The sequence below is a fragment of the Periophthalmus magnuspinnatus genome, chromosome 17 (assembly GCF_009829125.3).
Source record: "Periophthalmus magnuspinnatus isolate fPerMag1 chromosome 17, fPerMag1.2.pri, whole genome shotgun sequence".
NCBI lineage: Eukaryota > Metazoa > Chordata > Actinopteri > Gobiiformes > Gobiidae > Periophthalmus > Periophthalmus magnuspinnatus.
Genome location: NC_047142.1, coordinates 26,047,559 through 26,060,645, shown reverse-complemented (window position 1 = coordinate 26,060,645; position 13,087 = coordinate 26,047,559). Strand labels below are relative to the sequence as shown.

The 13,087-nt window shown below is 39.1% G+C and overlaps 2 protein-coding genes across 2 annotated transcripts; both read right to left on the bottom strand.

Moving 5' to 3' along the window:
- Positions 1-731: 731 nt before the first annotated feature.
- tmem70 (transmembrane protein 70) lies at positions 732-6,404 on the bottom strand. The gene is made up of 3 exons (XM_033982862.2): positions 6,142-6,404; positions 3,870-3,984; positions 732-1,939 (listed from the first exon to the last, which is right to left on the bottom strand). The coding sequence occupies exons 1-3, from the start codon at positions 6,313-6,315 to the stop codon at positions 1,503-1,505; spliced, it is 726 nt and encodes a 241-aa protein (XP_033838753.1). The 5' UTR covers positions 6,316-6,404; the 3' UTR covers positions 732-1,502.
- A 271-nt stretch (positions 6,405-6,675) lies between these two features.
- Positions 6,676-12,803, bottom strand: znf622 (zinc finger protein 622). Its single transcript, XM_055228694.1, has 7 exons — positions 12,440-12,803; positions 11,861-12,052; positions 11,107-11,361; positions 9,978-10,140; positions 9,384-9,499; positions 8,538-8,681; positions 6,676-7,398 (listed from the first exon to the last, which is right to left on the bottom strand). The coding sequence occupies exons 1-7, from the start codon at positions 12,798-12,800 to the stop codon at positions 7,268-7,270; spliced, it is 1,362 nt and encodes a 453-aa protein (XP_055084669.1). The 5' UTR covers positions 12,801-12,803; the 3' UTR covers positions 6,676-7,267.
- Between the last annotated feature and the right edge of the window lie 284 nt (positions 12,804-13,087).

Sequence of the window (13,087 nt, the reverse complement as noted above, 5' to 3'; positions counted from 1 at the left end):
ATAAAACAATAGTTTATCAGTTTGAACATTAAAACTCAGTTCAATATAGGTTGAAAAGGATTTGCAAATTATTGTATTCTGACATGCGTCCCAACTTCATTGGAATTGGGGTGGTACAATGGGGCCGACCTGAAAAATCACTGTGCCAAATTTCACATTCTTCAATGAAGCTACTACATTGTTATAAGATTTTGAAATTAAAAAAAAATTGTAAAATTTCCCATAAGGATAACATGGGCTTTTTCACACACTGCTGTGGCAACCCAATGAAAGATATGACATGGGTCCTCTTGATTATTTTAATCGGGATGACATGAAGAGTTATTGTGCCAAACTTTACATTATTCCATGATTATTCCATGAGCCCCTGACCAACTGAAAGTTGGCTTGTCATTTGCCATTTCGTCGGGGTCGCCCTTTGACTCTAACTGAAAAGTTAAAACCATACTTGGGTACATTCTCCATGGAGATAGAGTTTAGGTCCTTACTGTGAGCAGGTTTTCACCTCCACAAACCTGGGCCTATGTTTTTATGTGTCTTTTAGAGCAATAAACACAACTAAGGAAATCATGATTTTATATTCTTTTTTTTTTTTTTTTTTGCTAAAAAGTGACATACATTGGTTGCTCACTTGTCACCTTGCCTGCCCCACTTGTCAGTGATTATTTTAATCAAGGATAAACATTCATAATAAACACTGTAATGTATGCAAGAAGAAACCAAATCGAACTGAATATTCAGCCATTTTATTACAAAAAATGAAGTGTCAACACAGTCCATTTTGTCTAATGTGGCAGATTCTTCTGCACCACTCAGGGTCCTCTACCTCTTAGTCTTTATTTTAAAGGTTCTGTCTTACACAGAATAGACTCTTATGAGCTTTAAGCCATGTTATAATTTTGTACCCTCATCAAAAACAGACCTGGAGTAATGTTTTGTTTCATTCACACATGTTTGAGTAACACTTTATTATTAGTCTGTTACATCTCCAAAGCTCAAAATGTTCTGTTCCACCTTGTGATGTCATGAAGTGGTAGTTTTCAAGTTAATAGCTATTGTTCAGTAGATTTGCACCTTTCATCCAGTAGATTTGCAATTTCAGGGCTGAAATTATCCAAATGATTCTAGTGAAGGTGTGTAGCGATAAAAAAACAAAAGTGTGGTGCACTTCCTATGTTACCACATGACATCACAAGGAGCAACAGAATGTTTTTCAGTATGAGAGAAGAACTCAGCCTAAATATGTAGGGTTTGTGAGTCAAACATATGTGAATTAAACAAAAGAGAATTCCATGATTGTTTTTGATGAGGAAACCGCGTAATACGGGCCCTTTAGCACTTTGAATTACTTTGTGTACCAATTGTGCTATACAAATAAACTTGCCTTGCTTTCACAATTCCTTTCACAGTTCAGACTTGGTCTTGATCTGGTGACACTACAAAGCCATATACTGTGTGATGTTTGAAAAGAACAGGGCGAACATTTGGTCTGATGGTTCCTCTCAGCTTTCATCAATCTGCTCAGGACTGAAGCTGAACGGTTTGTCATAGCCCATGAGGTGGTTGTAATCCTGGGGCAGGCTGAACAGGTCTGGGTTCACTAGTAGGCCTGTCTTGTCTGCGTAGAACGTGATGAACATCTTACTGATGGAGGGGACACGCACCTGCTCCTGATGGAACCTGGTCCTCTTCTCGGTCAGGAAGACGCTGTAGGTGACGGCGGTGTATGTGTCACACTCTGGGTGGTGGTAGAGCCGAACTACGTAGCCTCTGGTTACAAGGTGCAGTAGGACGGGTGTAACGAAGGTAAAGACGCCGATGACTCCGCAGAACAGGAGCTGATAGGCCCAGCTGTGAGCGGTCAGGCCCGTGGTCACCAGAATGTGGGGCAGGAGGAGCAGGCTGGCCCCACTGGTGCTGTAGGAGAACGCCTTCACACCTGCCACCGCACAGACACACCAAACAGAAGAGAGTGGGATTTTTTTTTATCATTTTAAAGGACACTGTTAATGATGAATTTGATTCACTTGATATTTTAGAGCAGGGGTGGACAAATTTTTGTACACACGGGCCACAATGGGTTCTAAAATTTGACAGAGGGGCCGGGCCAGGATATCTATATGTTTATGTGTATGTGTGTATATATATATATATATATATTACATTTGAGATTTGGCCTGTAACATGTACAAAGCACAAATATGCAAGACTCATTGTACAAATTGTTTTCCAAATGCTTTAAAATAGATTAGATTAATAATTTATTAAATTTCAGTTAAATAAATACAGCAGAAAAACTTTGAACAACCTATTTTAATATAATTTGGTCATATTCAGCGGGCCAGATCAATAAGCCTAAAGGGCCATGTGTGGCCCCCGGGCCGTAGTTTGCCCATGTGTGTTTTAGAGGATAATAATAAACATTGCATGTGATTTCCAGACACTCAAAGTTGCCTGTAGCTGCCTGGGGCTGCCTGGGGTAGACAGAAAAGAGCCTGCCAATCTGCTCTGTCGTCCTCTTTGACCACAACACTCACACATCACATTTGTGTGGGTTAGGTTTCTTGCCAAAGGACACAATGACAGAACTTGGGGAAAATATCTAATTGCAATTTTTCTGACCAGCATTGTGATTGTAATTTATCCTTCAATAATAGGATTTGGTTAAAATTTCACATTTTAAGCACGTCCAGTAAAAATAAACAAATATCTAAATTAATTCACACATATAAAAATCCCATTTCAGAAAATCTTTATTCAGATCTGAACTACAGAGTTAGCAGTTTTTATGTGGAATAAGGCAGGAGATTTTGTTGTTTGTGAAGGAAAGTACTAAAAATGCAGCCTTTGCCATTTGCTAATCACATCTATTGATATTTGCAGATTGATCTTGCAGCACAAGTACAGGAATCTTTGGTGAGTTTGCAAGCACAGACAAGAGGGGACTTGGAATGATTTCTTATGTGAAACTGAATAGAATTAGATTTTTTTTGTAAATTTGACATCCATGGGGATGTTTATAGAGGAAGGATTACTTTGGACATAAATATCATTAAACCACTAAAATGTAATAGTATTCCTTGACAATAGACTGGTAAATAAACGTATTCATGGAATCAACATTACATGAGTGATGGGATACTGAAGTTACTGTTACTTGAGACAATTGGGAACCACTGTTTTAGAAGGCAATAGAAGTAATGAGTTTGAAGCTTATTTTATGTGTTAATGGTAGTGAAGAACTCGGTGACCATTTTAAACACTTAACAACAAATTGGACAATTGTTTAAGGAGGCACTGTTATTGTTGAATTGTTGATTGGTGCAGTGCGATGCTGTCGTCTTAAAAGTGTGTTTGATGTGCTTATAACGGACATAAGATTTCAAAGCTGTCTCCATGGAGGTGTTACTGCTTTGCCTGGAATGTTCCAGAGTATGGCATTAACACATCACTACCCCTCACCGCAAGAATGCATATTTTTCAATGCATGATTTTTTCAGTAATAAAAACATCTGTAATTAAATAAAGATAATGTGGAACATTCCTGGCAAAGAAATCTTGCCAGGAATTATATTTCTATCATCTGTTACCTTTCAATTTTTTTCTATTTTTATTTTTAATTAGCTTTCTCAGCCATTGTAATTTTGTAATCGTGCCAATTCAAATGCAATTTCGACTGGTAAAGTCAACATTCACTGATTATTGTTATTGTTGAACAGTCACACAGTTAGGAAAATCACACATTCTGCTGTGTGGAAGCATCTGTGTACATCTGATATGTTTGATATGTCATCCTGCATCATGATGTGTTATGAATGTATCTGTCAAAAAGGCACCAGGTTAGAGAGCGATTGTGTTGATGAGCTGACCTCGGACAGCGGTGCCCAGAGTGCCCGTGTAGATGAGCTGTCCATCGGAGGACTGTGGCCCGGAGGACACCCAGCGAGAGGGGGGACAGAGGACAGCAGCACGGACACAGAAGCTCTGCAACAATATCAGACACATACAAAAATGCCTGTGTGTTTTGTGATATATATTGAAAAAATATTTGTAATTATTGTTTTCAAATCCTAAAGTATAGAAATAACATTTGAGAAACAATTAAAATATAAGCTGCTAAACTAAAATAAGAATCCCACACATTTCAGAACATATTTGTGAGGGTCTTAACTATATGGTTGGCAATTGCTTTAGAATACACGCATCTTCAATACTTTATGAAAACACAAATCTATTGAACATAGAGTCTCTGCCAGTTCAGATGGGGGTGATTGACAGGTGGATTAGCCAATCAGGGACGTGCATGGTTGACACGTATTAAAACAAATACGTCTCCTTATGAGGAAGAAAGAAAGAAAAAAAATGTCATAAGAAAAAACTCGCAGATTTCTGCAGAATCAATGAGTGAAACAATAAACACATACATTTGATTTAGTTTGTATGACAGATGGCCAATGAGCTCCTTCGTTTCACATTGAAAAAAAAACCCAAACAAATCTGATTGGATGATCATGCTTGGTTTTGACTTGAGATGTGAAGGAGAGTGTGGGGATCAGACTGATATAAAAAATATATAGAGAGATCATTCTGGATTTGCCAGGCAAGGTTGGCAACTTTTAATTCATTAAATATAATAAAGGGTACTGGTGATGTTACTAGTATTATCATGTAATCTCTCAATCGTCTTTTTAATTTTTTTAATTTTAAGCCAATAATTTTGACCATTCAAATAGCTTCTTCAGCAGTAACAGGGTCCTGTATGTCACTGTCTTAAATCTGCTTGAAGAGGGGAGCCAACTACACTGAAACTAACACACCCTCATTTTATACAGTGAGCTGTATCTGTTATTAGTTAAGTCCATGTAACTTCAGACAGATATTTAAGGCAGTGACTTACCAAAGCCCTGTCAGAACTGAAGCAACTTCTCGCTGCTTGAGTGGTGAAAGTTAGTCAAGTTGACAGAATTCAACTTTCTTTTGCTATGATATTACCAGTGGTACAAATGCCTAATATTTATACTTAAGTTATTTTTAACATGGATACTTTTTACTTTTACTTCAGTACATTTGAGAGCAGTATTTGTATCTTCTACTCTGCTACATTTTTTAACAGGACATTTTCAAACAGGTACTTCAATAATTTTACTTAAGTAAAAGCATCATATGAAAATACACTGCCTGGCCAAAAAAAAAGTCTCCACCTGGATGTAACTAAGCAAATAGGTAGGAGCCTCCTGCAGTTGGTCAGGTCTAGGTTCAGCAACAGTCTGTGCTCAAAGAATGAGGTCAGCTGACACCTGAATATACTGAATGACCAGGTTATTCCATCAATGGATTTTTTCTTCCCTGCTGGCACGGGCATGTTCCAAGATGACAATGCCAGGATTTATGGGGCTCAAATTGTGACAGAGTGGTTCAGGAGCATGAGACATCATTTTCACACATGGATTGTCCACCACAGAGTCCAGACCTTAACCCCATTGAGAATCTTTGGGATGTGCTGGAGAAGCTTTGTGCAGCGTCAGATTTTAACATCATCAATTCTCTCTGGGTGAAAAATGTATGCAACACTGGATGGAAATAAATCTTGTGACGTTGCAGAAGCGAAATCGAAACAATGGCAAATGAATGTGTGACGTAATCAAAGCTAAAGGTGGAACAACCAAATATTAGTAAACTAATAAATATTAGTGTGACCTTTTTTTTTTTTGGTGGCGACTTTTTTGGCCAGGCAGTGTATCTACTTAAGTTTGTTTTGTTTTGTTTTGACCTTTGGTATATAGCAAAAGACTAACTTTAAATCTGTCACTGGACAAATTGTTGTAGGAGTGAAGAAGTTTCGCTCCTCATCTAAGACGCTCAGTTCCTTTGGTATCTGTACTTTTACTCAAGTAAGACTATTGGGTACTTCTTCTAGAATACCTCTACCACTCAGTGTTTAAAATAATTAATATAAACGAGTCACTGGCGGAAAAGAGACCGTCAATCAGCAACTAACCCTCTGAACACATGCTCATGGTGTCTTGCCCAAGGACACAACGGAAGTAGGAGCTGTAATCGCCACAATATAACAACCACGTTTATTAAATTAACATTACATTTAAACTGAGCTGTGTGTGCGTGACTTGTTGGTTCTGTGACCTGCAGATGAGTGTTTTTCCTCGCCTCCACCCGGTGACTGAACAGTGACCTCCCGGCGCTGTACCGCGGCTGCAGTCCGCGGGTCTCCCCAGAAAGAGGGGCTTGTGTCCGGCCTGCGGAGAGTCTGAGCAGCTGGTGGAGCACGCAGCGCCTGGATAACACTGATAAAAGCATGTTTACTGTCAAAGTTTACTGTTAAACAGTAAGAGGACTCAGTAAAGCGTGCAGCTGTCAGTGACCCGGAAATTTATATATGCCGGGATTCTGAGATTCTGTTATCGCCCTCTATCGACGAGGAGGAGGTTTGGCAAATTTGGAAACAAAATATTTATAATTTGGAGTAATTATTATTAATTACCGTTATCAAAATAAGTAAATATTTTCCATGTATAAGATTAAAGCTATAGAAAGCAATGGTGTAAACAAACTGCATATTAATCTCATTTCAACGCATTTCCTGGAAAATGGCCCATTTACACTTTATGTAGCTTCAGATTATTTGTATATTGGAAAATACCAGTAATAACAACGACTATATTCAATAATATTTTAATCACGTTTTCATAATAATGATTATGATGTCATAGTTTTCTAAAATAAGTTTATGTCTGTGTAATCCCTCAGTCAACCAGGTCTGATTTAGAGAAAAAAAGCCAAAAGTAAAATCTGAAAACAAAAGCTGTTTTAAGTTTCAGTGCAGTTATATCTGTCTGAAGGGAGGAGCTAAGACAGTGTCCACCAGCATTCTGACCAGAATGCTGCTTGGATGAGCAGCCAAACGTCGTCACTCCTACAGCTGTGTGTCCAGTTGACAGATTTTACTTTTGAACATCTGTGAGAACACACACTGGAAAACAATTAACATTCAGATTTGAACAGCTTCCATTTGAATAAATAGTGATCAAACTGTTCTGCTGTTGTGCACATATCAATGTAAATACTCATATTGTTTACTTTTCTTTACATTTCACCAAGTAGAGATCTTTAGGCAATGCAAAATAATATGTAATCCACTTGTGTGTTAAACCACTTTAGGCCAGAGTTCCAACATGATGCAGACTCGAGAGAATTTAATCCAGTCTTTGTTGCACTGGTCTTGTTGGTGCAGCAGCTCTTGTGTAGAGGACTAAAACATGACTTGAGCTCTGAAGTGCTTCTGTCGCGTGGTGTTGTGGCTCATTCCCACCTTCAGCATCCATTTGGACTTCATCATTTGGACATACTGCATGTCCTTCTGCCTTTGCATTTGAGGTCCCCCTAAAATAAATGATTTAGGATATTTTAGGTACAGAGTAACCTATAAGACTCACATTAAACAGTTTTTTTAAATGTGTCAATGGTTTTGCAAAACATTGTACTGAGTGTCTATAAAGTCTCTTTACAATTTAAAAATGTAATTACAAAGGTAATTGATATGCTATATATATTAGAGTTGTTCTGTTGTACTCAGTGGCTGTAAATGTTTTCAATGACATTGCATTTTTGTATGTCAGACATCCTGTGATTAAAGAGGCACCTTTTGAATGAACGCCTAAGAAATGGCTCCTCCTCAAGAGAAGGCACAATGTGGATCATGGTTTATTGAGACAAAATTGGATACGTAGACTCAGCAAAACTACAGAACAAAGCATGGAAGAAGTCCACCATCACTTCTGTCAATTTGTGCATGGCATAAGAAATTGATGGAGACAGGGACAGTGTTGGACAGAAAGAAGTGGGCGACCAAGAACATTTGAGGAAAACTTCGATCGTGTAAGAGAGGTGTATTAAATGAGGTAAAAAACTTTGGAAACCACTGAGTACAATAGAACAAGTAAGATATTTCATCAATTGCCCTAGTAATACATTTTTTAACTCATAAAGAGACTTTATGGACACCCTGTATTACCAAACTGCAGCGCTGTGACAGTGAGTCGAGAACCTCACTGTCACAGCAAAACATCTTTCACTTTAATGTGTTTCCTTGTTGTTTCTAACATGCATCTTTGTGTCTGTCTTCTCTTGTGTCATCGTCATCCCATTCTTTTGTTCTGTGTTATATGTTAAAAATCCTTCTAGGGACAAATGCTGTGAATTAGCTTCGCCTATAAGCCGTATGAGGCATGCATTGGGCTGCTGTGCTACTGTTATTCGATGTTTTTGTATTCATGCCTATTCAAATAAACCAAAAAAACAAAATAACATTTTATGAGAATAGTCAAACCCACAAAAAGTACTAATATAAGAATCAAGAGGTAACCCTAGAGGCAGACACTAATCAACAAATCAGCACACCAACTTCCAGGCAGGTTTTTAGGCAATCTGTTAAAACAAAGACTGGTGTGTGATCTGTGCCCACTTGGTGATGCCAAAGAAATATGCCCTGCCAGAGAACAGAATTGACAGTGTGAGGTTACCTGCATCTCTGGTCCAGCCCAGAGCTTTATACTGGCGCAGAAGCCTGCCCACGGCCTTCTGACTGTGGGACAAGGCCACAGCGCGCTGGGGCCCAAAGCGCTGTTTATAGTACCTCATAAGAGAGCGGTGACCGATAATCGCTCCTGAAAAAAAAACACAAAGGAAAATCAAGAACAGGCATTGTACTTTTATCAGATCATGTGAATGCAACAGATTATCTGACTTTTGTAGCCTGCCTTTATTCAAGGTAACTTAAAGGGGCACTATGCAAGTTTTGCTCAGAAAGTTCCATAGTTACACTTTTTCTTTATTGCAAAAAAATATTTGGTGACATCGTCTGCTCATTTCCATAGTTTGCGGAGTAAAAGAAAAAAAACAATAAAAAACAAAACAAAACACACCGTGCCTCTTTAAGTAAAAAACAGCACCCACCAAACTGCTTTTGAAATATTCAATAAATATAATCGATATTAATTTTAAGACCCTAAAACTCTTTTTATGAGGTTGTTTTTTCATGTTGTTTAAAAGTTTGCAGTGATTAAAAATTATTCCTCACTTTCCCAAAGCATTCAGAAAAGGAATGCAATGATTCTCTACATAAATGTTGAATCGTTTTTTATCTTTCAGTCCCTTAACGGTCCATTGAGGGGAGTAAAAACTCTAAGAGCATTTAACAATTAGATGCAGACATCACACAACAATCTCTTTTTGAACACATGAGTTGCTTTTACAATAGATTTGGGGCAAAACTAATTTCACTTTATTGCACAAAGATGATTAGGTCTGGCCCCTTTCACTGGGGGGTTTAGCCTGACGATAATTTAAGATGTGAATAGAGCCATCACCTGAGGGGAGTGTGAGCTGCAGCGTCTCCTCGTCAAACTGCAGTGTCTTGTCTTCTGGAAGCTCAGAATCTTCTGTCTCCATATCGCCCTCCTCTGGCCTGTCTGGGTAGCTGCTCCTGAGGATCACAGCTCATTTAAGATGTTTCAAAGCATACCACTACACTTGTGTGTGCTGGGGAATAAGTGTCAAACGCCTCATTTGAGCCAGTCTGTGTCCTTGATCATAAAGTACAGACTGAAGCCCAAAGCACCACTCCAGTATCTAAGGGACACTCTAGAATTTGCTTTGATTTCCACATAGGCATACACAAAAATAACCTGCAACCCTTGAATTTATGATTATTTGTTCATCTGAAAAAAAAATCAGAAATATGATCAGTATTATGATCCACAGAACACTGTATCCCACTGTATCCCCTTATTGAATAATTCACCAATTCACTCTTTATCTCCTTGTGTAGGTCTATATCTTATTACAAGACATAGGATTAAAGTTTCTGATTGTGCATGTTTGCAACTGTTAATATCCGTGTGTGAGAATATTCATTTTGTTCATATGCACCCATGTGCTGTTTTTGTTAGTTTTGTTCTTACCTAAAGTCATAGAAGTCTGCAAACTCCAGGGCAGCATCCCCCTCGGTGTTGACTTTACAGTGGCTTTTGTCGGTCATGTGACTCTTTACGGCTTCAGTCGAATAAAACGAGCGTCCCTTTTCATTACACCAAAGGCACACATTTCCCGCCCCGACCTTTTCGCCTAACAAGAAAAAGAGTCAATTTAAAATAAACCAGAGCTGAAAGTGACTGGAAATTAAGGGAGGGGGGACTCAGAGCGTCAATAACAAAAGTGAAACTTATAAAACAAGTTTATATGTTGTTTTTGGTGAAGATAGCATTTTTCACAATATTAAAAGGAAACAATGTTATGTGTTAACAGTTAATATGCCATAAAAATAGCCCCTCTTTAAGATTAAGATTAAGTGCTGACACTTCTGTACATGCTCACAGTGAAGACATCAGACGCAGGGCTCCAGACTAACAATTTGAGTTGAATGCACTAGTGCACTTAAGACTTTCATTTGCGTGCACCAAAACCCACCACTTATTTAAAACTTTGTAACATATAGTCCTTAATTTGCTTCAACAATAAATAAATAACCTGATTAATATCTTATCCGGGTAAAAGTAACTGAATATATATTGGCTTCAAAAATTAGTCAGAGTGAGAGGTCTGTGCTTTTAAGGAGCTTTACAGTTCACTATAGTAAGTGTATCGTGACACCTCCGCAGGTTAGCGGCTTCTCTTTGAAGGTAAATACTGTGTCTCATTCACAAATAGATGAAAAAACTCAAAAAAAAGGCAAACTTATGAACTTCACAGTGCATTTAGCTCTGTTCACCAGTGCATGACCTGAGCGCATCAGCATTTGCTCTGACTGGCTGTAGCGTCTGGTCAGAGGTAAGGAGAGAGCAAGAAGAGAATTAACTTTTTTTATACTATTTAATCTGCAGTTATGATGAGGAGAGAGGACACTGGATAAGAGATGTGATAGGGGTCTGTCAGGTGCAGCCGTGCCCCGAAGGAACATTTTTAGTGGCACCGGGCAAAATCTTACATCCAAATTGGTCTGACTCTGGAGCCCTTGTCCCAAAACCCTCATGCCAGTACCATCAAATTTACTTCAGTCAGTCAGTTCAGTGTATGGTCTGCCGCTGAACTCACCCAAGTACTGAATGAGCCCTCGGAGGTCCACAAGGAACTCGATGTCTGGGATAAAAAAGCCATGCACCCTGGTCATGTGCGCCACGTTCTTGAACAGAGTGCGCGAGTGGTGGGAGCAGAAGAGGCAGTCTGTCACAGGGATGGACCCAGGCAGGAGGGCTTCAACTGGGCCTGCCTGCTCCATCTGCTCTTCCTCATCAGAGCTCATGTTCTCATCCTCCTCATTCTCCAAGTCCTCCCACTCTTCCTCTGCATCTACACAGGAAGTCATACAGACTGGTGGAATTACATCACTGTGACATAAACGCCTGTCCTCATTTGGATTCATAAAAAGTAAATTCATCACATTTAGTATCCAGCTACAACACAATAGCACAATAAAGTGAAGGATTTAAAGGGAGGTCTGAAAACACTCTGCACCTGTAAAGAACTTGTGCACATCAGCAAACGTGACACAAACTTCAGTTAGCATTGTGCCGCTTTCTAAAAAAGGAGGCAACATCTCTTTCTATTGTTAAAAATTCTTGTCATGAAGTCAACAATAAGAACCACAGAGTTTCCTTATATGACAAAGAGAAGGTACAACCATTTGGTGGAAGAAGCAGTTACTTTTTTCCCATTTGACAGATTACATTTTTCTTCTGCCATGCAACCAAAAGCATATGAATGTACACAGGTCACACAGGTCGGGTGAGCAAGCACTCTCTTTAAAACACTGAATAATAAAAAAAAAAGCTTATGTTATGGGACTTGCCTTGGTCCGGGCTGGCAGTGTCCCCCCTGTCCCGCCTCTTGGCCTGCTCCTCTAGCCACATATAGCGGGGAGGTTTGTCAGCTCGTACCCGAGGGGCACTGGGCTCTTGGTGGGACCCACATGGCCTCTGTTGCCTCTTCAGTGCCTCCTGCAGGGCAGCATTCTTGGCATCATTGTCCATTTCCTCTGGACCTACAAATGACATTATGGAAAAAAGTGGATTTAGTGATATGTAGAGTCGACATATCATTAAACATCAGTCATGATATGATGAGTTCAGAGAAGACTGTTAGTTAAAAATTAATGGAAAGATCGAGACTGTGATTCTGTCATGTCATCGTTAATATGGTTGGGGGTTTGAATAGAGAAGTACAGAAGTAGAGATGTATTATATGTGTGTGTGTGGGGGGGGGGGTATATATATACACATGCATATACTATAAATGAATGATAATGAAATATGAAATACACACTAAGAGCAATTTTAATTTTGTTTTTTTAAAGTCTAAACAACACTGAAGACTGAATAATCACAATCATCTTGACATCTGAAACAGATTAAGACCGGATATTTCTTACCTAAGCCCTTCTCCAGGTTTTTTTCATTCAGCCTGTCTACTTCGCTCTGAGCCGCTCTCAGGGCCTGCTTCTCTGCTTGCTGGTGTTTGTGAGACTTCAGGTGGTTCTGGTAGGCATTGTCTGAAGAGAACTTCTTATTGCAGACATCACAGGCCTGGATGGTGGACGAGTGGGCTTGCTGCTTCTCTGCTGCAGCCCGCTGAGCTAAAACTCGCTCCTGGAAGTTCTCTGCAGTGACTGGAGGCATGTCGGCCACCTTGCGCTTTAAGTTGTAGCGGTGCCAGTCTGTTTTGTAATGAGCTCGCTGGATGTCCCCATCTCCAAACGCCACTCTGCAGCTGATGCAGGTGTAAGAGGCCATTCTCACCTGAAACAGAAAGTCACATACTTTTCTGACAGGACTCAATTAACCGACTAATAGTGACAAACAGACTATAAAAAATAATTGTAGTGGTATTTGGATAATCATAAGTATATGGGACACATTCAAAAGAACTTTCACAACAAACTTTTATTTAAATTTTTATTAAATCTTGTGGGAAAAAAATCATGTAAAAAATAAGCAATTTCAGATTCAAAACTCTACATTATAATTTCGATTTGACCCATAAAGATTTATGACACTTTTATCGAAGCTGTCACATCTCT

What these genes read in the sequence shown, in the direction of transcription:
- tmem70 (XM_033982862.2), bottom strand. Translation starts at nt 6,315, where the DNA reads ATGCTTTTATCAGTGTTATCCAGGCGCTGCGTGCTCCACCAGCTGCTC. An exon ending in GGAAAAACACTCATCTGCAG is followed by an intron (nt 3,985 to 6,141) that starts GTCACAGAACCA and finishes ATATTGTTGCAG; the next exon opens with AGCTTCTGTGTCCGTGCTGC. An exon ending in TCTGGGCACCGCTGTCCGAG is followed by an intron (nt 1,940 to 3,869) that starts GTCAGCTCATCA and finishes GTGCGGTGGCAG; the next exon opens with GTGTGAAGGCGTTCTCCTAC.
- znf622 (XM_055228694.1), bottom strand. Translation starts at nt 12,800, where the DNA reads ATGGCCTCTTACACCTGCATCAGCTGCAGAGTGGCGTTTGGAGATGGG. An exon ending in AGGGCTCATTCAGTACTTGG is followed by an intron (nt 10,141 to 11,106) that starts GTGAGTTCAGCG and finishes TTTTCTTGTTAG; the next exon opens with GCGAAAAGGTCGGGGCGGGA. An exon ending in GGGCTGGACCAGAGATGCAG is followed by an intron (nt 7,399 to 8,537) that starts GTAACCTCACAC and finishes CATTTATTTTAG; the next exon opens with GGGGACCTCAAATGCAAAGG.